The 27,700-nt window shown below is 41.6% G+C and overlaps 1 protein-coding gene across 2 annotated transcripts in view; it reads left to right on the plus strand.

Annotated features, from left to right (window-relative positions):
- The first annotated feature begins 5,843 nt into the window (after nt 1-5,843).
- Nucleotides 5,844-27,700, plus strand: part of OCLN (occludin) — a 43,112-nt gene continuing 21,255 nt past the window's right edge. Inside the window, exons 1-4 of one of the 2 annotated variants that reach the window (XM_054578468.1) lie at nt 5,844-5,908; nt 12,486-12,596; nt 17,235-17,910; nt 20,936-21,097. In XM_054578468.1, the coding sequence (XP_054434443.1) occupies nt 12,547-12,596; nt 17,235-17,910; nt 20,936-21,097 (888 nt within the window). In that variant the 5' untranslated portion in view covers nt 5,844-5,908; nt 12,486-12,546. Of the gene's footprint in view, nt 5,909-6,069; nt 6,099-12,485; nt 12,597-17,234; nt 17,911-20,935; nt 21,098-27,700 lie in introns of those variants that run through there. The other variant, XM_054578469.1, reaches the window with a different exon arrangement.

Consider the following 27,700-nt stretch of genomic DNA (forward strand, 5'->3'; position numbering starts at 1 on the left):
GAAAAAGAGGGCAAGACTGGAGTTTCTCAAGATTACTACCAGCATAATTCAATTCCAGTATACCTGAGGGATAGTTTATTGAAGCATTGATAATTGTTCACTTACTCAAAGTAACAGAAGTACAAAGTAGCAGAAAGAGGGGCCCACGACGAGCCCAGGTAAAACAGGAGAGCTCACTCTCAGAGTGTGAATCTAGGAGGAGGGTCCACACATATATGTAATCCAAGTTAGAAAGTGATTGAATTTTGGACAGTCAAAAGAATTGGGTAAATTAATCTTGGAATATTTATAGAATTGGCAGAAGCCACTTCTTAGAGAAGAAGAGAGATTAAAGAAGGTTTGTTGTTATCATTGTTGAAAAGAAGAGGTGGTAGCTCAGTCTTGAAGCACTGGTAGTAGCTTAGTATATGCACCTGCAGACACAAAGGAGGACATTTGAGGTAGAGAAATTAGTGTCAGGAAAAGTCAAGTGACAGAGACAGGAATAGGAGGAGCATGTGGGCAGCCAGGTAGGCAGTTTCATTTGGTCAGAAAAGAGATTATTCTTATCTCTACCACTCATCCAGCACTTATCTGTCCTTTCATTATTTCTTATTTGTATGAGTGTACGCCTCGTCTCCTGGACTACGTAATGGCAGTGTGCTGTACAAAAGTGTGCTTCGCTTTCTCCCCATATCGCCTGTCCTCCTTAGAAAATAACAATACCTATGTTATCTGGGTGAGTGGATTGGCTGACTCCTTAAAGGCAAAACAGAAATTGTATCCTCTAAAGGAAAATGTTTTCATGTGAGGTCAATGTTTATTTTTAAACCTTTTTTTATTTGTTTATTTTTAGAGCGGGAGATGGGAAGGAGAAAGAGAGGGAGAGAAACACAATGTGTGGTTGCCCCCTGTGCGGTCCTGCTGGGGACCTGGCCCTGGACTGGGAATCGAACTGGCAGCTCTTTGGTTGGCAGGCTGGCACTCAATCCGCTGAGCCACACCAGCCAGGCAAATTTATTTATTTTTTAAACATTTAATCTTTATTGTATTTTTTACATTACCTCTTAGTGATTGGTGGCTTCTTGTATGCTCCCTAACTGGGGACCAAAACTGCAAAACAGGCCTGACTGGGGATGGAACAGGCTACCTTTTGCTTTGCAGGATGACACCCAACCAACTGAGCCACACCAGTCATATGCTTTGACTGTTTAAATAAACTTTTGTTTGTATTTGAGTCTTGACTCTGAATTCTTCCTTAGCCAGAACTCAAGGACTGAGGTCTAACATCTGGTAACATTTGTTAGCAATTCAGGAGCTGTACGGAGTTTCTCTTTGTAGTCTCCTAAAGGTTTTTCCTAAAGAAAATATGAATAAAATCAGAAAGTTGCCATGTGGAAGCCCCTCTAATGAATAAAAGAACTGTACCTCATAACCAACTGAATGTCAAGATAAGTTTGTGGTCTACTTAAAGTCTATCAGTTGCATACTAGCCCAGTTGACGTGATTTTTCTAGGGTTAGGATTCATAGTGATAACTTACCAGGTTATTACCAGTGCATTTTAAAGTTTGGGGACACAGGAAGTAAAGAGACCCATGAAGTTAAAATTAGATATGAGAACACAGTATATGCAATATTTGGTTAATGTTTACTTTTTCCTCTTTCCTCTTTTGAACTGAAAAACTTCAGGAAGGCCATTTCCTGAAAAAGCCTGTAAGGCCAGTTTTCCACTGCAGTGGAAATGGTTATGGCTGATTCAATTAAAAAACCAGTCCTACTCTTTTCTCTGCATCACCCTTATAATGTGGGCAATATTCTGTCCCAGATCAAAATCCTTCCTCTCCCATTTCAAGGGATGATCTCAACTTCCTCTAATTCTACAAAGTTATTTTTTTGCTGGCATTTGAGGAATATTATTCACAAAACAAAACCCCTAGACATAGGTCACTAATAATCTCTTAAGAATGCCTCTACATTCTATTACTTTATGTAAAATTTCTAGTATAAAATAGAAAATTCATTCAAAACAGTGCATAAAGCACGTACTGTTTAGTAAGCTGTTATAATGCTAACAGTCCTGGAACCCGCACCCGGGTCGGGAAGCAGAGCACTGCCAGCCCTCCAAAAGCATCCTCGCCCTTCTCTTCCCATCCTTACCCTTTTCTTTCCTCCTGGAGGTAACCACTACCTCGACTTTTACGATAATAATTTCTTTGCTTCCCCTTGCAGTTTTTGCTTACTTACCCCAAATGATATAGTTTAGTTTTGCCTGTTTTTGAAATGTATATAAATGGGATCATTCTTCATTTTGGGGTTTCTTGTTTATTTCGTTCAGTATTATGTTTGAATGATTCACCGTGTTGTCAGGAGGTGCTTGAATTGGTTCATTCTCATCCATAACATTTCATTGTATCCCAATTTTTTTAATGATTATTTTTTTCTATGACTGTACTCTGAATTCTTTTTACGGGTAGTTTAAAGGAGTACGGGTGATTTTTTTTTTTGAGACAAAAAGCAGTAAAACTGTTAAGAACATTAATTCCGGAATTAGATAACCTGCATTTGAATCCAGACACTACAATTTAGTGGAGTGGATTTTTTGAGTAGATGGTCCAACTTTTCTTAGCTTTAGTTTTCCAGAAATAGGGAAAATAATATTACATCATAAGATTGTTGTAAAGACAGGAAAAAACCCCCACAAAAAACTCGTTCATAAAGCATTTACTACAGCGCCTGGCCCATAGTTACCCTGATGGTGATTACAATTACTATTCTTCCACTTGTTGCGCTTGTTGAGGTTCCAGTTCAGAGACTGTTTAACCTTGGCTCCTCCTTGAGGATGTTGCTTAATATTTAGGGACCAAGGAGACAAAACTTTACTCACCACCTGTCATCATCTCCTCAGAAATTGCTTTCCTTGTGACTTCCTCATAAACTCCTCCATAATCTGTCCAAGGAAACTGCCTTGAGCGGACTAGGTGCCTCCCACCTTGTGACTGGGTGGGGAAACCACAGGCCCTTCCTGTCAGGCCCTCAGCAACTCCAAACTGAGTTGCCCTTGAACAAATAGCAATCTTTGGATCCATTCATTAAGCAGGTGAAGCAGAGAGGAAATATTCTAATCCCCTTCTTTTCTCCTCTGAGATCTAGTACTAGAGATGCAAGCCTGGAAATGCTCTTAAGGAACGTGCTGTTTTCACAATGGCAGGAGACTATCAGAGAGATGGACAAGACTCCACAAGCATGTCGATTCAAGAATCAGGGTTACTGCATATTTATTTGCTCATTCACCACATGGAAGAACTCTGTGGCAGGGACCATTTGAGGAAGATGGGATATAGCAAATCATTTGGTAAATCTATTGAGACTTGTTTTGTGGCCCAGCCCCTGGTTTATCTTGGTGAACAGTCCACGTGTGTCTCAACAATGTTATGAATAGAGTACTATTTGTTATCATTCCAAACTGACAATGGAGAAAAATGAGGCTTATGTACTTTAACTTCCCTTAAGGATTAGTCCTATCCAGCTAGTAAGTGGCAACATGATATTTGAACCCAAATTTCTGACACCATATTCTGAGTTCTTAAATTTCTCCGTTTCATATAAAACTTAAGGGGAAAAAATGGTTTTTAAAAATTTACCATGCATTTAACTGTAGGGAAAATAAACAAATTTCTAATTCCTTTGTTTGAGACGTGGGGATTTTCATCAAATGGTCAGTAGTGGATCCCAGTCCATAATTCTACTGTGAGTTGCCAAGAAGGAATATTTGATTTAAAAAAAATTTGCTATAATTTATGACTACATAACATGATTACATTGAGCATGGTAACATTTAGCATCCGACAAATTTTCTTTTGCTATTGAAGAATGACATATTTAGGTTTCGAGGCTGCATTTTTTTTCCTGAACGTTTTCAACTACTACCTAATATGCATACTATTAGTCAACAATTGAAATAACACAGTTTTTAGATTGTTCAATTTTGTGAGCATCATTTGGAAAATTAATCTGAATGGAATAAAAATGGCATACAACATTCCAACAGAAATTCTGCTTAGCATTAAGTTGAACCACATGAAATTGCCATTTTGCAGGTAAAAATGATCAACTATTTTTAATTTCATATAGTTCAACTTAATAAATTATAATATTCCATATGTATGAATTCAATAGGAAAGTAAGCTTTGCTAAGACAAGATTTTTGGGGGTTTTGGTAACTGTTATGCACATGGTAGTCACTCAAAAAATTGTTGAATGAATGAATAAGGAGAGCAAATGAAATGTGGTAATTTACCTTCCATTCTAACAGAACACACCTTGGGGTTTAAGTTTGGTGTGGGAATAAGAAAAATAATGGCCCTGGCTGGGCAGCTCAGTTGGTCAGTGTGTCGGCCCAACGGGCCAATGTTGTGGGTTTGATCCTGATCAAAGTGCATACAAGAATCATCCAATCAATGTGTAAATGAGTGGAACAACTCTCTCCCTCTCTCTCCCTTCCTTAGATGCCTGTTTAAAAATCTGAGAGTATTAGGAAATGTTCCCTTGTTTAATTATAAACCGAGTGGAATGTTTGGAGATTTCAGTAATCTGACAGGGAACATTAAAAGGATTAACTTAACTTCCCCAGTGTTAATACCACCAATTAAAACTGCATCATTCAAAAACTACAGTCATATTCAAGTAATTGTAACAGTGACTTCCACAAAAACAATACCAATCAGATTAATTATCCATTAAGGCTGTCATCATTTTAAATATTTTATATTTGTATACTGCTTTTACTTCCTTAAGAATTATGGCTTAAGATCTATTATATGGGAGCGTTACATCTCTAACCACTTAATTAAAGGTAGAGAAGTGGGCGGGACTGGACACAAATGCATCAGCAATGCTGACATTCCAGATCGGAACACCGAGTGAAGCAGGATTTAAGAAACCTAAATTCTAGCCTTCAATGCAGTAGTTAAATAGCAAGAACTAAAATGGCCACATTCTGGAGTATTAGATTTTAAAAAAATGTTGAACTACAACATACGTATATAAAAATATATACATCCTTAAGTGTCGACTATGAATTTTGCTCACTGAACATTGCTTTGGAAACAGCCTCCAGATCAAGAAAGAGACAACAGCATACAAAACTAGGCTTTTAAAAAAGCCAAAGATAATACTAAAATTGTTTAAATCCTTCCCCCGAGATTCTCCACCATACCATAGCGAAACTGGGAGATGCGGGCAGAGGACCCTTAAGTGGTAATAATGTTTACTGTGGTGTGTACTTAATTGCGATGGCAAGTTCACCGATACTATTATTTACGGTACCTCACCTTCATTTAACCACTCTGAGTAATGGCCTTTTTTTTCCGAATCCAGAAATTCAGAAACAGTTTCTAAATGTACGCATGACTTTTGAAAATCTCCCACATCTGGATACTTCTTTCCAACAAAATTTTAACTAAATTGTGGAGCACGATAAAACTGTATGAAGACGTGTTATTCCTGCCCAAGTCCCGAGCACCCTGGCCTCTCCTTCAGGAGTAAAACAGTCTTCCGTATATTCTATTTTACTGTTTTACCAGAAACCCGCGAAGCTCCGAGCGCGCCCCAGGGTGGTCCACGACCGGGGGTCCGAGCCCTTCCTCGGCGCTAGGTCCCTGTCTCTACCCCTGAAACGTGGAGCTTTTCCTTTAACTCCGCGCTCTTCAAGAGTGTGCGGAGCAGGGCCGGTTTCTCCCGCCTCCTTCTCCACCTCTTCCTCCCCCCTCCCTTCCGAGTTTCAGGTGAATGGGTCACCGAGGGAGGAGGCGGCCACACCACACCTCCTCGCCAGTGTCCACCTCCTTCTCTCTCCTTCCTTAGGCAGAGACGGAGGAACTCCCGGGAGAGCTTGCCAGGGCGCGGAGGAACCCGTGCGGAGAGCAGCAGGTGGGGATCGCCCGGGCGGGGCCGCGGACCTCCCGCAGCCCTGCCGGGCCTTGGTGCGCATGCCCGCGGGCAGGGCGGTCGGGGAGGGGGATGGAGGAGGAGAAGGGGGAGGGCAAGGAGGAGGGCTGGTCCCTAACCCGGTCCGGGGCTGTGTGCTGGCGGTCCGCACAGCGTCAGGTGCGACCGCCAGGTGAGCGCACTGCTTCGCTCCCACCGTCTTTGGTGGCTCCGGCTGGGCCGTAGTGAGTAGGTGAAGAGTTGGATGCAGTGGGGGAACCGCGGTCACCGTGTGTGGTAGGGGAGGCGCGGGGGAAGGGCGCTCGGGCTGGTTTCGGCGGCAGTTTCGCCCCTGGGCTGGGACTCGCGGGGAACCGGAGAGGCGCGGGTCCGCGGAGCGAACGGCGCTAACTTGGAGGCTGCGTCCCGGGGCCAGGGCCACTTGGAGGCGCCGATCAGTTCCTTCGGTGGAAATTCTTTACTGTTAGAGTGTGTGCCCAGGCGGCGCGGGCAACTTAGCTTTTAGTGGGGCGGGAGGTTCGGGAACAGTGAGAATCCTGTGCGCTGCTCTCCGGGCTGCAGTTTTGCAGGATCCTCAGGGAGAGGGAGCGCGGCGCTCAGCTCTTCGGGGGTCTTGAGAGCTGGAGAGGGGCGCTCGCTGGCCGGGGGACCTGGGTCCCGGGAAACCTCATCATTTCCGTCCCCACCCCACCCCTTTGAGTATCTCTGGGAGAGAGAGGGAGGGAGGCCGTGTTGAATCCAAGAACTACTGTATTCCTGGAGTGGCGGTGTGCGCCGAGGGACTATTTTGAATTTTGAGCCCACTTAGTGGGAGTTGGGTGAACCCTCGTGGATTTAAGCTGGGAGGACGGAGATTTAATTTCGAGAGAGACTGTGCTTCGAGGGAATTTGCTCACGCTCGGATTCTCAGCCGTGACCGAAGGCCTCAGGGCGGTCCTTGCTCGGCCAGCGCGCCGTGCCTGGGGCGCTCCTAGGTGCGACGGGGTGCGCGAACCTCAAACCTGCCCCGGCCGAGCCGCCGGGTTTTGAGACCTGCAAGTCCAGCAGACATGTTGCCTTTGTCGGAGGAAGTGTGCGGGGAGAGGTGGGTTGAGGGGCCAAAATGGCCTCTGCACCTTGGGGCTGGAAGAGCAATTCCGAGCCCCTTGTGCCCTAGGTGAAGCGACTGAAGGGGAGGAGACGCCACCGCATCCATCCTCAGGCCTGCCCTGGGGCTGGCTGGGCAAACTGCCTCCTTGGGAAAGGACTGGGGGCGGAGAAGAGGCAGCCTTACAGGTTAGTGAGTGGCCCTTTCTCACAACAGGTGTATTATTGGGATTCCCGGAGAAGGGGAAAGAGAAACCCTTACCATTAAGGCACTGCTGGCGATTCTTGCTGTGATTGAAACTAGTTCATTCTACACGGAGGTAGATTTCTTAAACTACTCATTCCCAACTATAACAATGATTCTCTTGCATTGAACATATGGATCTTTATTTTCTCTTTCTGATTTTTTTAAATAGACATTTTAAATAGTGTATCCACAGTAATAGATATCGCCTCAAAGAGACAATTTTGGTTTTCTGTAGTTTTGCGTTTATTTAGTTATAGGTGCCTCCTTTGTTAGGTGATGGAGAGATTAGTGAGATTTAGACAACTTCCAGGCTATGTAGGAGAATGATGGGCAGTTCCTCCTGTGTTGGAGGGTTTGTTCTAAAAGTCTTTGTATGTTACATCATTTAATCAACCACTCTAAAAGGTGAGCCTTATTAGAACTCTTTTAAAAGTGAATAAACACCTTTAAACCTAGTTACCTTCTTAGTCTTGAATGTGGTATGAATCAATTGGGGATCTTATTAAAATACAGATTCTGATTAATAGGTCAGAGGTGGGGCCTCGAATTCTGCATTTCTAACAAGCTCCCAGGTGATGCCCACATGGTTGTGTATTTCACCCTTATCTCTCTTTTCCTCTCAGACTATAAGCTCTTAATTATGTTTGTTAAACTTAAAAGATTGTATTTGCTGGGTGTTACGAGTGAAGAACTTGAGGATGGCCACTGCTGGATTGAAACCCCACCTGTGTTATGGGCTGTTGGTTTTATAAGTCAGATATTGGTAGATCACTTTTTACCAGGAATCAGGAATAGCAGTGATGGTCAAAACAGACATCTAAGTGCTTGTGAAGCTGGTATTCCAGTTGGAGTGGAGATGGTGGCAGTGAAAAAAAGAAAAAAGAAAAAGAAAAGAAAGCCTAATTTTAGTTAAGGGGGAAACTTGCTCTGAAAGTAAAACAGATTTCGTGGGTGAAATGTGTGACTGGGAAGGCATCTCTGAGGAGGTGGCATTTGAGCTGAGACCTGAACCACAGGCACCTGCCATGAAAAGATCTGAACGTACTAGACAGGAAACACACAAGATCAAGGCCTTCCTTGGACGGCTGCTTTTATTCTAGGCAGTGATTCTCAAAATATATGATGTGTTCGAAATTTATCTTATTTTAAGATAAATTAAAATATTTTTTTTTAATTAGGGAGAGCTTATTAAAAATGCAGTTTCTGACACAGCTCAAAATCTGTTTTGAAATCTGCCTAATTTCAAGATCTGCCTAATTTCAAAATTTTAGGCAGTTAACTAATGATGTGCCTATAACATAAGTAAAGTCATTTAATATCAGGCAAATTTAAAAAACTTCTAAAAAGCAAATTAACTATTGCTGTCTGTGATTGAAAGGGAACCGTCTGCCCTTAAATATAATAAAGTTCAGTTTTTACTTTTTTTTAAAAAGAATTTATTTATTTTTAGAGAGAGGGAAAAAGAGGGAGAAAGAGAGGAAGAGAAACATCAGTGTGTAGTTGCCTCGTATGTACCCCTATTGGGGACCTGGCCTGCAACCCAGGCATGAGCTCTGACCGGGAATCGAACCAGTGACCCTTCAGTTTGCAGGTCGGCACTGGCGCTCAATCCGCTGAGCCATACCAGCCAGATATTTTTTACTTTTTTGACAGTTTGCTTCAAAGAATAATTTTGGGGCATAGTATTTTCAAACTTTTCAGTTTCAAATTAACTTGGTTTTTTTAAAAATTAAGATAGCTTTTGACCACTAAACATTTTCAAGGGGAGAACTTTTGTTATATGATAACATTAGCTGGCTTTCAGCTTAACATATTCATCAAGTGTTTGCTACTTTCTGCCCCTGACTCTAACTTAGCTGTTTGACTTATGTCCCTTCACTGTCATGACTTACTGTTCTGGGCATTGGACAACAGTCTGTTGTGTCTTGGCTCTTTCGCCTTTGGCTGTGGCCTTAAAGCACAGCCACAGGCTGCCTTGAAAGAGACCTTTTAAGTCCTGTCCAGTCTCCCCAAAATATCAAACAACTTAAGTTTTGCAGAATTGGCATGAGATCGAATTGTTAGTTGTTATTTTGGGATGGTAAGGGAGATTCTTCCTAACATTGAGAGGAAACCTGACCCTGTTTTTTAGTTTTTTCAAAGAACCATTTCCAGGACTACAAAGACAGCTCTTTACATATTTGAAGGTGGCCATAGTGATCCTTCTAATGTTGAGTTCTCCAGGCCAAACATTTCCTGTCTTTCCAGTCATCTGTGTTAAGACATGATTTTTTAAAATCTTTAATAATTTTAGCCCTTGCTGATGTGGCTCAGGGGACTGAGTGCTGGCCTGTGAATCAAAGGGTCGCCGGTTCAATTCCTAGTCAGGGCACATGTCTGGGATCACTGTATCTCTCACACATCAATGTTTCTTTCCCTCTCTTTCTCCCTCCCTTCTCCTCTATCTAAAAATAAATAAATACAATCTTTAGAAAAAAGCACTCTTTAGTAATTTTAGTCACCCTCCTGGAGAGGCACTTAGTTGGTACGTGATGCACAAATTTTAAGGTTATGCAGGGGTTTGCTTCTTTTTAATAACCACGTCATTCCTAGATCCAAACACTACCTCTGTGATTACTGCTTGTGTTTGTAGTAGAACATTAGCTTTTGTTGAAATTCTCACCAAGGAAATACACTTTTAAAAATGGGCAGTTATTGGCCCTGGCCGGGGAGCTTGTTGTTTAGAATGCCGTCCCCGCACACCATGGTTGCGGGTTTGATCCCTGGTCAGGACACATACAAGAAGCAACCAATGAGTGCATAAATAAGTGAAACCACAAGTCTATGCTTCTCTTTCCCTCCCTTTCTTTCTCTCTCAAATCAATTTTTAAAAAGTTATTTAAAAAATGGAGTTATTAAATCAGCTCTCCCTATCCAGTACTTTCCTAATTTTTTAAAATTGAGTTTACATTTTTACATTGATTTATCCATATCACTGATATTTGAAGATATATAAAGTATACCCAATCGCCTAAACACTGATACTTCTCACCTTCAGGACAACCACCTTGCTATGAATACATTTTCTTGTCTTTCTTACTTCATAGTTTTACTTAGTTATCCCCGCTGAGAGGTCGGGATTACCCCCCAATTTGACAGAGGATGGTAGTGAGGCTCAGAGATGAGCACCTTGTGGAAGGCCCTGAGCTGTAATACCACCACTACGTTTATTTCAGCCAGTCATTCTGGCCTTACAGAGAACTTCATCAGTGTTTCTGGACTTGTAGCCAGTGGGCTTGCTAGCTGCAAATCTGGATTAGTTTGTTGCATCCTCTTTGTGTGTAGTCACCACTAGACACCTCCCTCCAGGTGGACATAAATGGTCCGTTCTTTCGTCCTAATTAGGTTCCATTGTTCAGCCCCTTAGAAATCTGTCTAATGACACAAGGATATGCTCAAGATTCTCAGGATTCTCCCTGCGTTTCCTTCACCTATATCAAAAGAAGGAAGTTGGTGTGGCATGACTTGTTCTTAATGAGCTTTCTAAAATTATTTACCTCACAATTTAAAATCTTTGCTATTAGAGAAGACATGACAACTAAACTCTGAATCTAGGACATAGCCATTTGGAAAGGGATATTATTGTCGTCTGGATTTTTGACAAAAATTACAGCCTGGGTCTGGATTAACTTTGAATTTTCAAGAAGAGTCACTGAGCCTGGAATTTTTGACATAGTCTTGAATGAGTGAGTCACAGGTATAGAAGGAATAAGATTCCTCCTCTCGAGTCAGTCTGTCAGTATTCGACATTCAGCTTCAGAAGTAGGGTCCTGCCTTCCATAATGTCTAAGTTCAGTTTTTCTAAATATTTTTCTGACTGTCAATTAAGGAGACATTTAATCTGGACTTTTACTCTTATAGCACTATAATGTTTTGGCCTAAAGTGCTCATTTATATATGTGTTTGGGTGCTAGTTACAGGGCTGGGTACACCTATGATTTGTGGACTTTCTGTATGTTATAGTTCAATAAAACAGCTTTTAGAAATAAAAGAATGTAGAGAAGTCGTCCTACGATGTGTTTGGAAAAAGTGTGCTAATTGTATTGATGTTACTAACATTCACTGTATTTCCACCTTTGAGGTTTTACCTAATATACATTTGGGCACTATTTTATTCTAAGACATTTGTGGACAATTGCTGCCATTGATTTTAAAGAACAAAGTTTAAAGAGCTTGAATCAATTCACTGTTCCAAGTATAGCGATGTAAGATTGCGCATACTCTATTTGAGCAGGAAAAAATATTAGGCACATTAATATACTCAGATAATAGATCTTGCTCAAGTGGCCTTCCTCCTTCCTTCCTTTCTGCTCCCTCTTAGGTCTATGGTCATCTGCAGGCCGCACTTTGTAGCAAAGTTCAGCCCTAAGTAATGCCTGTTTTCTTTGTGTGTGACCTTGAGGAGAACTGGCTCAGAACTGAACTTCTACAGGCTCCTGCCATATAGTGGAGGCACTTAATAAATACTTGTTGATTGAGTGAAGTTGGGAAAAATTGAGGAATTTTAGAACAAAATCATTCTGCTTTTCCCTCAGACAAGAGGGTGCCTTAACACAATGTGCATTTAATGTTTCTCCCCCGTGATTTGTAAAAGCTGCCTAGTTTTGAGGACTTAGAAAAGCAGAAGGGGAGAAGGTCCACAGTCCCACCATTCAGAGTTGCTTCTTGTAATCATTTGTATTGAGAAAAGCACACTTTTAAACCAGATTATGCTTTAATTAACATTGAGGGGCTAGTATGTGCTAGACTCTGCTAGCTCTGCAATTTCATATGCTTTCTCATTTTGTATGAACTTTCCAAAGTAATATGAAACAATATATTAAAAAAATTTTTTTCTTATGCCCACCTTCCTTATTCTTTGAAGTGGCTATTAAAAAAATAAATACCATTTTTAAAAAATGGTATTTACGACGACGTAGGATTTCAAGGTTGCACAATATCTGTCTGCGGGCGGTGACGGAGCACGGTGCTAGGCGCTGTGGGGACCGTCAGGCTCAGTGACTGCTACGCTCAGTGACCTCCTGTGCTGAAGGAATTAATGGCCCAATATGCAAAAAGAGCGATGGAAGGACAAGAGGGATAAACACGGTGTGAAAGGTTACTTGGGATTGGTATCATTAGTTTTCTTAGTGACGCAAGGAAACTGTGAGCTCAGAGTAATGTCATTATCCTACTTATGTTGCTTAGATTGGCTTATCTTGGGAGCTTCAGGACATTGCTCACCTTGAAGATCAGGTGACCATTGACCATGTCATCGAGGCCTTTTGAAAGTCCACCTCCATATAGACCTGATGAATTGTAAGTAAATAATTCTTCAGTTTTCTTTTTTTTTTAAGACTGTTACATGTAAAAAATATGTACCTAGCATTGTTGAAACTTTCATCCGTTGTTTGTTTGCTTTTAAAAATAAAATATGTGTATTCAGTGAAAAATGAATTTCCCTCTTACCCATAACTTCCAGGATGACAGTTTTTCTCTGCAGAGGCAACCTTTGTTACCTGTTTCTAATGTTTGCTTCAGTATAGTCTAGGCTTATATTTGTGTGTATATTTATTCTTTTTGTTTTTCATTTTTGTTTTTCACTATTGGTATGAAACTTCCATATTAGCGCCTTGTTTAAATGACCGTTGGCAACTTATTGATTTTTAAAATGACACTTTTAGTGAGATATAATTCATATACCATACATCTTGCTCATTTCAGTGATTTTAATAAAGTCACAGAGTTGTGGAAGCATCACCATAATTTTAGAACATTTTTATGACTCCCTTGCCAAAGAAACTTCTGCCCATTAGCATTCTCCCATTTTCCTCCTGTACATAGCAACTAACAATCCACTTTCTGTTCTAGGTTTGTCCATTCTGGACATTTCCTGTAAATGAAGTCATACAATACATGGTCTTTTGTGATCACTTCTTTCACTTAGCCTAATGTGTATAGCATTGTCAATTTTAAGAGTGATTGCTGCCATTATATGAAACAAGCAAAGCTGAGGGTTATTGGCATCCCTGGATATATGGGTTTAACAGTGGATCCTTCCATTCTAAATTTGTTACCAAGCATTGCTAGGGATTGCCTCCTTTAAGTAGTTTGTGTGGTTAACTCTTCGATAACTGTAGTTGGGGTTTAGTTCATATTACAGTCTCTTGACTAATAACTTGAACTTGGTTCGAACATGGACACAGTTGTTTATGGCAATGTGGTCATTAAAAATGTTAGAGAGCATAGCTATTGAGTAACGTTGCATTACCTGAGGTTTATTTTGTGTTGCTTTTATAAATGATGATGAAATATTATATACAAGTAGAAAAAGGCAGAGAACAGTATCACCTAGGTCAAGAAAGAAACAACACTTCAAAGTCCTGTTCTGACATACGGATCAGTGCTATAGAAATATAATGTGAGCCATGTATGTAGTTTTATGTCTTCTTAAATGCATATTGAAAACAAAAGAAATTAATTTTAATGATGTATTTCACTTAATATATCCAAAATATTATCATTTCAACACATGATTGGTATAAAAACTGATTCGTGGGATAGCTTACATTGTGTTTTTTTAAAGACTTTATACTTTAGAGCAGTTTCACATTCATAGCAAACTTCAGAGCAAGGTACAGAGATTTTCCTTATTCCTCCTGCCCACACACATGCATAGCCTTTCTCATTATCAGTGTCCTCCACCAGAGTAGTATATTTAAAAGCACATCTCAGTGTGGACTAGCCACACTTCAAGTGGTCAGTAAACCTGCATGGCTAGTGGCTGCCATGTTAGCATAGCTGTGTAGCATTTCATCATATGGATGTATCACAGTTACCTATTAAACTGGGTCCCCGGACCAGTTCCAGTGTAGGGCATTCCCCACACACCAACAAACAATTCTCGGACACCAGCAGGGTGTTCAAGAGTTCAGCTCCCTGACGCTTCCTACCCAGAGATCACCTCACATCCCACAGGTTAATGGTTCAGTCCTACAAGACTGCCGTAGGTTTTCTGTGCTTCTGACCAACTGACTGCAGATTGGAAGCTCCAGTTCAGAATGCCCATTTGTTACCTGCACCTCTGACTATAAATCAGAGGTTCCCACAGCCCTCTCCTAAGGTTCAACTAATTTGCTAGAACAGTTCACAGGACTCAGCAACATGTTACTTACTAGGTTACTGGTTTATTGCAGAGGACATAACTCAGCAAAAGCCAGAGAAAGAGATGCATAGGGCAAGGTATGTGGGAAGGGCTTAGAGCTTCCATGCCCTCTCCAGACGCACCACTGTCCCTGAATTTCCACACATTCAGTAACCTGGAAGCTTTCTGAATTGGCTTTGTTACATAATCGTGATCGGTTAAGTCATTGGCATTTGGCAATTGATTCAACCTGTAGCCTCTCTTCCCTACCTGGAGGTAGTGTGAGTGGTTGGATGGAGCATGGAGGGTAGGGGTTAAGACTGAAAGTTCCTGTCCGGGCTGGTGTGGCTCAGTGGATTGTGTGCTGGCCTGGAAATTGAGAGGTCGCCAGTTCGATTCCTACTCAGGGCACATGCCTGTGTTGTGGGCTCAGTTTCCAGTTAGGGGCGTGCAAGAGGCAACCGACTGATATATCTCTTGTACATCAATGTTTCTCTCTTTCTCCCTCTCTTCCCCTCTCTCTAACAATAGAGAAATAAAATGATAAAAAAATAATAATAGCCCTGACTGGTGTGGCTCAGTGGATTGAGGGCTGGCCTGTGAACCAAAGGGTCACTGGTTGGATTCTTAGTCAGGGCACATGCCTGGGTTGTGGGCCAGGTTTCCAGTAGGGGATGTGTCAGAAGCAACCACACATTGATGTTTCCCCCTCTTTCTCCTTCTCTTCTCCTCTCTCTAAAAATAAGTAAATAAAATCTTTAAAAATAATAAAGTATGGTAATACTTATAAAAGAAAGACTTAAAAGTTCCAACCCTCTCCCACCCTTAGTGCTTTCTACTGGCTACCTCATTAACATAACAAAAGACACCTCTCTCACTCTCAGTACATAGGAAATTCTGAGGGTTCCTAGAGCTATGAGCCAGGAATTGTGGAAGACCAAATGTATATGAGAAAAATTTATTTGGTCAACTGAATGAGTGATCGAATACATAGTTCTTAAAAAAATCACAATATTGCACCCATTCCCCTTTAGGTAGGCATTTGGACTGTTTCCAGTTTGGGGTTATCATAAGCAGTGCTTCTGTGAACATTACACTGTTAATGGGAGTAAGCTGATACAGTCATTTTGGAAAACAGTTTGACATTGTCTAGTAGAGCCGAAACTAAAAAAAAAACAACAACAAAATTGACCCAGAAATTCTACTCCTGGGTACATACCTTAGAAGAATAAGTGCTCGTGTGTCCCAGGATACAAGATGTTCAAGATACTCAGAGCTACACTGTCTATGACGGCCCCAAACGGAGACAACCCAAATATTTGAGTGGAAGGGATTATGGAGCTTTCATAGTTGGTATTGTCAAGGACCAGCTTATCAGTGTTCTCTCCAGTTTCTTCACTTCCTTTTCATTCTCATACACTCAGATAGTTTTTTGAAGCATTTACAGTATAGTCAGATACCTTGCCTTGGGGTGAGGAAGATGAACTGTGGAAATAATGGCAGAAACAAACAGGGCTGAGGTCAGTTTACTGATTGAATTTTGCCTCCCCAACGCATGCGGTTCTTGAATTCAGTGCGTCCACGCATCAGTGTGCCTTTTACAAGCGTGCTTATGATGAAATTACTGGGGTTTTCAAGATAGCTTTATAAAGGAGAATCAAGATCCAATTAGGCATTGCCCTCATGAGTCCTCATTACATATTTGATTTGCTTTGTAACTCTTACCATAACTAACTACAGATCCTGTAAGGATTAATGTCTTACCACCCTGACAGAGACTCAGCTCTGAGGAGACTGGGGTGAGACCGTTCTGTTCACTGTTGTATCCCCAGTGCTGAGCACAACCCCAGCCTGGCAGTGCCAGTAAAAAGCTGTCGAATGAATAAATGAATCCATGTACCTTCTTAGGTAGGGGAGCGGGGCTACCAGGAATCACACGTTTATCAGTGCGCCATTGTATGTGTCATGTCTGGATGCACCGGTCTCAAGTCACACAGGCAGAAGGGTTGATGCCATTACTTTAAGCTTCAGGGGTTCCATCCCCAGGCACTGTGATTTAACTGGTATGGAGTGTCCCATCTGGGGATTTGACACATTCTCCGGGTGATTCTGGTGTGTAGCAGAATTTGAGAACTTCTGTTCCATACATAGAACCTAGAGCAGTGACTCTCTTTCTGTGGTTCCCAGACTGGCAGCATCAGCATCATCTGGAAACTTGTCCTACCCTAGACCTGCAGAATCAGCGACTTTGGGGGTAGAGGCCAACAATCTGTGCTTTCACAAGGCCTTCAGAGGATTCTGATGCACAGATGTCTTTTCGGTTCAGAGGGTACCTGGGTCCATTCAGGCTGCTGTGACAAAGGACTGCAGGCTGGGTACATTATGAATGACAGAGATTTCTCTCCGTTTTGGAGGCTGAAAGTCCAAGATCGGGTGTCATGTCCACATTATCAGGTCCTGGTGAAAGCCCTCTCCCACGCTGTAGACTGCTGACTTCTAGTTGAGTTCTCACATGTTGGAAGAGGCAAGAGAGCTCTCTGGGGCCTATTAAATAAGGACATTATTCCCATTAATGAGGGCTTCACCTCATGACTGAGTTACCTCCCAAAGGCCTCCTAATACCGTCACATTGGGACTTAGGATGTTGACATTTGAATTTGGGGGGGATGTAAACCGCCCCAGTGTAGTGAGGCAGTTGCTAACAATAGCTTTTTTGGCCAATGGTTTGTTTACATTATTCCAAGTACTTCGTATGTTCTTTCTGCTTACCTCCAAAAAGTGCTAACTTGAAATTGTTTTCGTATGTATTCCAGCAAACCCAGTCATTATGCACCAAGCAATGACATGTATGGTGCAGAGATGAATGTTCGACCAATGCTCTCCCACACGGCGTATTCTTTCTACCCAGAAGATGAAATTCTTCACTTCTACAAGTGGACCTCTCCTCCAGGAGTGATTCGGATTCTGTCTATGCTCATTATCGTGATGTGCATTGCCATATTTGCCTGCGTCGCCTCCACACTTGCCTGGGACAGAGGTTATGGAAACAACATACTAGGAGGTGGTATAGGCTACCCCTTTGGAACAGGTGGCTTTGGAGGCTACGGAAATGGCTATGGTTATGGCTATGGTTATGGCTATGGAACAGGCTATACAGATCCGAGAGCGGCAAAGGGCTTCCTGCTGTCTATGGCTGCCTTTTGTTTCATTGCTGCATTGGTAATATTTGTTACCAGTGTTATAAGATCTGAAATATCTAGAACAAGAAGATATTACCTGACCGTGATAATAGTGAGTGCTATCCTGGGCTTCATGCTGTTTATTGCCACAATCGTCTATATAATGGGAGTCAATCCAACTGCCCAGGCTTCTGGGTCTATGTATGGTTCACAAATTATTGCCCTCTGCAACCAGTTTTATACACCTGCAACTTCTGGATTATACGTGGATCAATATTTGTATCACTACTGTGTGGTGGATCCCCAGGAGGTATGGATAATTTCGTTTTTTTACACTCCTTCTCTCCTTGGGTCAGGGGCTCTTAATTTGGGATGCTTAATAGAATCACTTTGGGAACTTATAAAACCTATTGATGCCAAGGCCCCACTTCTATTTAAATGAGAAGCTGGGAGAGGGGCTAGGTGTCATTATTGAGATACAATTAACATACTGCATAATTCATCCATTTAGAGTCCAGTTCGTTGTTTTTTAGTCTGTTCAGAGAGTTGTGCAACCATTACCACACCAATTTTAGAAAATTTTCATTCTTTCCCAAAGAACATTTCACTAATCCGTTTCCATTAGCTCCTCGTTTCCCTAACTCTCCTCAGGCCTATTCTATAGATTTGCCTATTCTGGATATTTCATATAAATGGAATCACACAATATATATGCAGTCTTTTTTGACTGGCTTCTTTCATTTAGCATAATGTTTTAAGGTTCATCCATATTGTAGCAGGTACCAGTAACTAATTCCCTTTTATTGCTGAATAATGGTCCATTATATGGATATACCAAGTTTTATTTTTCTATTCATCAGTTAATAGACATGTGAACTATTTCTACATTGGCTATTACGACTAATGCTCTGAACATTTGTGTATAAGTTTTCGTGTGAACCTGTTTTAATTTCTCTTGAGTATATACCTAGGGACGGAATTGCTGGGTCTTATAATGACTCTGTGCTTAATCTTCTGAGGAGCTGGCAGACTCTTTTCCAAAGTGGGTACACTACTGTACCTTCCCCAGAAATACATGGAATTCCAATTTATGCACATCCTCACCGACATTGTTCTTGTCTGTCTGATTCTAGCCATGCTAATGGATGTGAAGTGGTACTTCATTTTGGTTTTGATTTGCATTTCCTTGATACCTAATGATGTTAAGCTTGTTTTCTTTGTGTATGTATCTTCTTTGAAGAAATGGCTATTTAGAATCTTTGTCCATTTTTTAATGGGCTACTTTTATTCTTGTTACTAAGTTGTAAGAATTCTTTTTATATCTGGATACAAGTCCCTTATAGATACATGACTTGAAGTATTTTCTCCCATTTTGTCATTCTCGTGTCACTTTCTGTGTGTTGTTCTTTGTACAAAAGACTTCAATTTTCATTTGGTTTGAATTTTCTTTTGTTGCTTGTGCTTTTGGTGTCATATCTAAGAACACTTTACCTAATTCAGAGTTACAAAGATTTACTGCTGTGGTTTTTTTCTAAGATATATATTTTTTAAATCCTCACCCTAGAACATGCTTACTGATTTTTAGAGAGGGGAAGGGGGAGAGAGAGGGCAAGAGAAACATTGCCCCCCGATTGGGGACCGAACCCACAACCTAGACTTGTACCCTGACCAGGAATTGAACCCATGGCCTTGTTGTTTACCAGATGACGCTCCAACCAACTGAGCCACACTGGTTAGGGCTCTTCTAAGACTTTTAATTTTAGCTCTTTCAGTTAGGTCTGTGTTCTATTTCGAGGTTATTTTGGGCATGGTATAAGGAAGGAGTCTTAACATTCTTTACGTGTAGGTGTCCAGTTGTATTGGTCTTCTTTTTTGACAGGACTATTTCACCATTGTTCATGCCCTAGTCAAAAACAGGCAATAAATGTTAGGATCTGTTTCTAAACTCTCAATTTTATTTGATTAACCTGTATTTCTATTCTTATGCTAATACCTCACTGTCTTGATTATTGTAGCTTTATAGTATGTTTTGAAACCAGGAAGTGGGAGTCCTCCTACTGTGTTCTATTTCAAGATTGTTTTGGCTAGATTGTGGGTCCCTTTTGTTTTCATAGGAATTTTGGGATCAGTTTGTGAATTTCTGCAAAAAACTCAAAAACCCCAGCTAGTATTTTGCATTGAATCTGTTCATCAATTTGGAGAATATTGTCATTTTTACATCAAGTCTACTAATACATGAAAATACAATGTCTTTCCATTTACTTAGGTTGTCTTTAACTCCTTGCAACAGTGTTTTGTAAATTTTTAGAGTACAAGTCAGTATTTTTAAAAGCTATCCAGGTGATTCAAATGTTCAGGTGGGGTAAAGAAGCCTGCCTTCAGCAACCGTGAGTAACCCCCTAATTCTATTAAGAAAATGTTTCTGGGTTACTAAATTTTTAACTTTGTGTGTTGTTTTGTTCTTCTTTTTCTCCTCACACTGACTTAGGAATTCTTCTTCTTTTACCGGAATGAGTCACTCTGTTTTAAAGACTGAAATGGTTTCCCTGCAACTGTAGGTTTTCAGAATGTTTGTTGTTGCCCATTCAGATATAGTTATAGCAAACAGGGCTGAGGGTTGGTACTATCTTACCACACTGCATCCTTTTTTAGTCCTCTGACTACCCTAAACCTGTATTCTTCGAAAGTGGCTATCACTGTTAGCTAGACAGCTGCATCGGGAGCCTCCTGTTACCCGTCTGCAGGTACCCAGGGCGGAGTGCCTGTGCCGGCGCCACCAACTTCCCCGGCGCCACCAAGTTCCCCGGCGCCAGCGCACCACTTCGCATACCCACCTGGCCCTGGGAGACGGTCCCGGGCAGGGTTTCCCTGTCACAGGGCCCTTTCTAGCACGTACAGGGAAGACTCTAAAACCAGAAGCCGGCCAGGCTAAATGAGTCATTGGTCCATTTTCTCTTAATGTATAGCCTGGTTAGAGCATGTCTGCATAATTTATGGTAAGACAGACCCTCTATAAAATATGGCACCTTGGTGCTCGAGCTTTGGAATAGTTCTCTCCAAAAATTCTGGAATGGGTTGATGATAGTACCTAATGCTAATGAACCATGTTCTGAGGATTGAACTAAGGTGTGTGTCTTTTGCTAGCATTAGCCCAATGGGTATGGGCTAGGTTTTATATTTGTAAAATGTAACATTTGTATCAGTTTTATATTGATTAAGCCACAGATATTTAGTAAGGTACTTGTTGAGTGTGGATTAGGTACTTGTGGAGGGTGCATTGGGATAAATTAAGCAATTAATATCTAATTATGTAAATATCTTTCATCTCTTTTTAGGCCATTGCCATTGTACTGGGGTTCATGGTGATTGTGGCTTTTGCTCTAATAATTTTCTTTGCTGTGAAAACTCGAAGGAAGATGGACCAGTATGACAAGTCGAATATTTTATGGGACAAGGAACGTATTTATGATGAGCAGCCCCCCAATGTCGAAGAATGGGTAAGTATTTTTAAAAAAATCAGCAAGCACCCAATCTTTTATTAAACCCCTAGGTTTCTATCTCTAAACTTGACTTTTAGTGCTTTGTGAAACTTTGTTCTTAGAATTATTGTGTGTTGCAGAGTTGTGGCCTTGGGTTTTACGTAGGCTTGAGGAAGGTGGGATAATTGGAAATTATTTTACAACAAGGGAAAAATCAGATTTCCATTTTTAAGAAGTGGATGTAGGCACTGAAAATGGATGACTTCTAAAGGAGTCATGTTGAAAGAACTTGGCCATTACAAAACAAACGCCCCCACCCTCTGCCCCCGCCACCCGGGTCTCCTTTTATTTTCCTCCTTTTCCTGTGGTGGGAAGCACTGTTACTCAAGGTGTTGTCTTGGGTCAAGATTGCCGAAGGGTGTTTTTATAGAGCAGTAGCAGGTAGCAGACCTTTACACTTTTTACATGGAGAACAGCCTGGTGAATCAGTGTCTACCTGTGCACAAATACTTACCTATGAAATAACTTGAGTGAGGCAGAGAGAGATTAGGGCAATTTCCTTTTTTGTATATATACTGTTAATCCTACTGGTAGTGGCTTCCTATGTGATGTGATTTCTGAAAGCCCACAGAGTCTCTCCCTTCAAAAATATCTCCCCAAAGCATGGTACTGATAACCTAACCTGTCTATGGAGATGTTTGGAGTAAGACTTTGTTTCTCGGGAATCCCCTGTTAGAATGCTGTTGGGAGCAACCTCAGGAACTGTTATCATGCATTTCTCTGAGCAGATTGATATCTTCCATGAAGGTTAGTTGAGAATCCTGGACACTGGTTCCAGGGCAGAAATTTTTTTTTTGCTAGTAGGAGCTAAGCAGGAAGGACTAGCTGGGTACTGCTGGTCAGGGGTGAAGACATTGCTCATCCTGAAGGCTCTTTTAGCTCTAGCATTGTATACATCTGGTGTTTAATTCTAGAAATGTAGATGAAGTTTTTTTTTGTTTTTGTTTTTAAATTGTTACGGAGCAAAAATGAAGCAGTCTTGGGAAGGTCATAAGGTGCGGGATGTATAAAATACACCATGGAGAAGACAGCTCGGTGTCCCTGTGCTCTCCTTGGAGCCTGCTTGTTCTTTGTTCCTCCTTGTTTTTTCCACCCATAAAGCCTGAAGGTGTTGGGGAATGTTTTCTTGTGACCTTTAGCTCCAGGCAAGGCCACCCGTAGATGGAGTAGGACAGTCTATTGTGAACTATGAAGTAAATGTTTCATGGAGAGTTTCTGGGTGTGTTAGTTTTCACTGGCTGTTGGATTTGTTTACTTAAGGTTTCGAGAGCCTCAAAAAAAAAAAAATAAGATTGAAAAGAGACTAGAGCCAGTAATAACAGAGTCCCAGTGAACTTTGGGCTGTCACCGGGTTTTACTATCATGGAGGTTTAATCAGTTCTAGGTGCTTTTGATAATTGGGCAAAAGATAGTCATACTAACTTACAGAGGTGACGATGACAATGAAGCTGGGAGGACTTAACTTTTTAACAGGCATTATTTTTATAATGCTTCCCCATTGGGTCCCCAGAGAATATGATAGCCAGACTAGGTTGTTTGATGTGCACTTGATAGGTTTTCTGAAGTAGTAAGTATTTCGTCATAGGAAACTTAAAGAATCTGTTGAATAGCACAGGTACGATTTTGGCATACTGATGTTTTATGGGATACTTGCACATTCCTTATCTCTTTTCCCTTTCCCCTTGTTTCCCCCACTGAAATGCCCGAGGAAGGGTATCATTTGAAATAGGCTGCTCCAAGGTGGTTTTGGCCACAGGCATGTTGCTTTTCCTTTCATTCCTCACTCACCTGCCCAAGTTTGCTTTGCTAAACTAGAAACCAGCGCCTCCGACCTTGAGAGGGCTCCTGCATCTCCCAGTGAGTCTCCGCAGCGTGCGGAGAGCTCCTGCAGTTCCCCAGCCTTCTCTACGTGTTGTTCAGAAGCTGTGCGTTCAGCCCTCTGTTGTCTCTTGGGAATATTTGATCTGTAGGTAGGTGTATATTTCAATGTATCTTTTGGAGGGTCAAGTTCGGTGTCCTCCTACGCTGCCACCATCTCGGACCTCCTCAGAAAACGTGCAGTTTTTTAATTTCCTGTCTTTGAATCTTGAGCACAATGGTTTCTTTGCCTTCCTAGGGGCTTTTAGGTGTTTTTCCCCTCCCCTTTCTCTATATCTTGTACTTTGTGAAATAAACAGACCATGTTTGCACACTATTTGGGTGTTAACCTGGTTCTTTGAAGTCACTCACTGACATTTGTGCCAACATTGTTATGTTTTAAATGTTTAAACGTTCTTTTAATAAATTTACAGATCTTTATTTTTTTTCTGTATGTCCTCAACCCCTAGATCTAATGGGTACCTTTTTTCTGAATTTAAATGCGGTCACTTGGCAGGCTCTTTCTGGAGCACGCGCACACCTCTCTCCCCACTTCAGGTGTGCCTTTTTACTTTCCTTTCCTAAACTGTACGAGTCCCTAAGAGACTTGCAACCAGGGGAGCAGTGGGCGGCACCAGCGCGTCCTGGGCTCACCCCCGAGCCTGCCCCCAAGGCCCCCTCTTCTCTGACTCTCTGGTGAGCTGACAGCAGCCCCGCCTGGGCTCCGTTCTTTCCCATAGTTTCTAGGGAGCCCAAGCAGCCCCACCCAGGCTCTCCTGTTGCTTCTTCTAAGCCCTTCCTTTGTTTCACTGTCCCCAGCTTTAATAAATATAATCTCATAAAAACCCCAAAACCCCAGCAATCATTCATTGATGAATGATGGGGATATGTCTTGAGAGATGTGCCATTAGGCAGTTTCATCATCGTGAAGATCGTAGAGCACACTTACACAAACCTAGGTGGTACAGCTTATTACACGTCCAGGCTATATGGTATAACCTGTGACTCCTAAGCTACAAGCCTGAACAGCATGTTACTGTATAAAACATGAAATTGCATCAATTACAAGGGACTGTGCAATCAAGAGACACAGTAAATGTGAGATATAGGAGGCTCCTGCCTCCATAACACAGCATATTGTTTTATAGCAAACATTTTTGTAAGTAGAAAGAGTACACTCTAAAATAACGATATAGTATAGTAAGTAAATCATTAACATAGTTGTTTATTATCATTATCAAGTATTTTGTACTATACATAATTGCATGTGCTAAACTTTTATACAACTGGCAGTGCAATAATGCATTTCGCCACAGTGTTATGAGCTACACGTCAGCAGGTGATAGAAAATTTTCAACTCCATTACAGTCTTAAGGGACCACTGTCGTGTATGTGATCCATCATTGACTGAAATGTTATGTGGCGCATGACTCTGTGTCTGTGTGTTTATTTATTTAATCAGCCAATCTGATTGGAAACTGCAGAGCATTTTGAAAATATACTAAAGTATAAATTTTTTCTACCTTCAGTTACCATTTCAGTGTATTTTCTTTAATCCTTCCCCCCTTCTACTTCTTTTTTTAAACTCAGAAGTATGATTATGTTCCCTATCAGTGTAAAATGCATTTTTTATATTAAATTTTTTTTAAATGTATTGATTCGTTGGGAAAGAGAGAGAGAGAGAAACATCAGTTCACTGTTCCACCCACCAGTACACGCAGTGGTTGCCTCCTGCATGTGCCCCAGCTGGGGACTGAACCCACATCGGGATGACGCTCCAACCAATTGAGCTACTCAGCCAGGGCCAAACCCTACCTTTTTGGATTTAACATTATATTGTACGCTTTTAGTTATATCATTAAATCTTCCTCAGAAACATTTTTGATACTGTTAAAATTTTATTGAAGTGTAATGTATATCTTCATACACAGAGTTAAGTGCATTAAGTACACTAACTGTAAGGCTTGTTGGCTTTTTACACATATAGGCCCATGGAACCGTCACCCAGATCAAAATACAGAACATTCAGTTTTCTAATGCAAGGTTTTCTCATGCCTTTTTTCATGCCTACAGAGTCGTAACTCCTCTTACTTGTTTTTTTAAAAAAGATTTTATTTTATTTATTTTTAGAGAGAGAGGAAGGGAGGGAGAAAGAGAGGGAGAGAAACATTAATGTGTGGTTGCCTCTCCCATGCCCCCTACTGAGGACTTGACCTGCAACCCATGCATGTATCCTGATTGGGAATCGAACCGGTAACCCTTTGGTTCACAGTTTGGCACTCAGTCCACTGAACTACATCAGCCAGGACAACACTCTTCTTAGTTTCTTATGATTCCTTTCATTATTTTATTTTATAAAAATAAGCCGAGTAACAATAGACTTCCTGCACTTTTACACTGAACTTAGCATGCCGCTCACACCAGCCTGCTTGCACCCGGCCCTTTCACTGCACAGCGGAACTTGGCAGCCGCCGTCTCCTGGCCTCTCCGTAGTATGGATGTGTCATGGTTTATGGAACCAGTCTCTCATTTATAGATACATTTGTGGTTAAATATTACAAACAGTCATATAATTTTAAAAAGTTGTATACTTTGTATAGGTGTCTGTCCATGTATGCTTCAGTTCCATCAGCTAGATTCCCCAGAGCAGTGTTACGGAGTCAAAGAGTATATATATACATTTGTAACTTGGATGGATATTGAGACATTGCCCTTCTTAGGAGCTGTACCAACATATATTACAGCTATCAGCAGTGCATAACATTCTGGTTCTCCACACCTTTTCTAATAACATTCTGTTGTAACTACGCTAACACTAACCTGCTGTGCCCAGGGGCAGGGCCCTCCTGATAACAGAGCATGAGGCAGTTGCTGTGTGGACTAGGGAGATGGTTTCTAGGGAAACGGTGCTCTGGAGACAATATGGACTACAGTGGCCCCCTCTTACCTGCAGGAGATACGTTCCGGGACCCCCAGTGGATGCCTGAAATCACAGATAATACCGAACCCTACATACACTGCTTTTTCCTGTACACATTTACCTACGATAAAGTTCAATTTGTGAATTGGGTACAATAAGATTAACAACTAGTAATAAAATAGAACCATGAAAACAATATACTGTAACAAAAGCTATGTGAATATGGTCTCTCTCTCAAAATATCTAATGCACTGTGCTCCCCTTCTTGTGATGCTGTGAGACAATACAATGCCTGTGTGATGAGGTGCGGTGAGGTGGGTGTCCTGGACAAAGGGACGACTCACATCCTGGTAGGATCGCGTGGCATGGCATGCGATTTCATCACGCGACTCCGAGCAGCATGCAATTTAAAACGTATGAATTGTTTATTTCTGTAATTTTTACTGTAATATTTCCAGACTGCCATCGACTGCAGATAAGTGAACCCGCGGACAGCGGAGCTGCAGATGAGGGGGCACCCACTGTACGCGAATATGCACTATAAGAATTAACTGCAGTTGCCCCCTTATGGTTGATGTCTGTGGTCATCTGGCCAGGTTTAAATTCAAAGTGCAATTTGAATAGCTAAGGATGAATTTCTGAGCAGGTTTGAATGCGCCTGCTTCACCCCAGTGCCCCTGAGTACTCTGCTGGCTCCTCCCAGAGGGTGTAATGCTGCTCAGATCCCTTTCTGCCCCTCCTTGAGCTGGGCCTCGTCCAAGGGCAGGGGACCGTGGTCTGAAAAGCTGTGTCCTGCCAGCACACTGAGAACGCCAGTGGCGGGGGAGCCATGGGTGCCAGAGCTGAGTCAGGAAGGACTTTAGCCCAGGAAGATATACGTATCGCGTATTAATCTTTGTGTTCAATCCTCTCTTCTCCCACTTGCATTTTCAGAAGGTCATAAATAGAAATATCAGGACATAGATATTCATTTTCTCTAAAGTAAATACTTAACGCTGGGATCTGGCTTTAGAAACTCCCACACTTATGATAAATATTAGGGCTGATTATAAAACATGTACTTGAGATTCGTTTTTATTGATGCCTACAGTAGTCTGGTGAAATAGTCACTAAAAATTAAGAACCTCAGTTTCAGGAGCTTCTGTGAATAAATTTTGATTCAGTGTCGGTCAAGTAAAAGGAAGCAGAAACAGAGCTGTGTGGAACCTTAGGGCGAGGCGTCCAACGTACCAATGTACCCCAGTGCGCTTAGCGGAGGAGCAGGAAGATCTTCGAGCTGGACACGCTGATGAGTTGGTGGCTTGTTCTGACATGACAAGTCAGGACTCGAAGTTCAACCCTCTTTTCATTGTAGGACATCAGGCCGTCTTGGGTTTGAGCTTCACATCTTGAGTTTGGTGACAAAGCTAAAAACAATCACAACAAAAGAAAGAAAGGTAGGAACCACCATTTCCGAAGTAACCATTATAGGGTGGCCATGTTATTATCATTCTAACTGCAGCCCTTGCAGTGCGGGCTCTCTCCTAGGAGACACTGAGGCTTGCAGTTTGTCTTAGACTTGACATACTAATCAGCAGGACAAATATTATATTTGCTTGTATTTTTACAAAGCAAATAACTTGAATGTTTTGGGAGGGGGGTGTCTTTTTTCCTTCTGAACCTCAAGGTTTGGGTTTTTTGTTTTTTTTTGTCAATAGAATTGGGGAAAATAGTCTATTTTCCATCTGCAGTTGGGAAATTGCCTGTGGGGAGGGTCAACTTATTTTTTTCCTGGGGGTGGGGTC

This window comes from Pteronotus mesoamericanus, unplaced genomic scaffold (assembly GCF_021234165.1).
Source record: "Pteronotus mesoamericanus isolate MK-2021 breed Mesoamerican mustached bat unplaced genomic scaffold, CSHL_Meso_final contig_50, whole genome shotgun sequence".
Classification (NCBI taxonomy): Eukaryota; Metazoa; Chordata; class Mammalia; order Chiroptera; family Mormoopidae; genus Pteronotus; species Pteronotus mesoamericanus.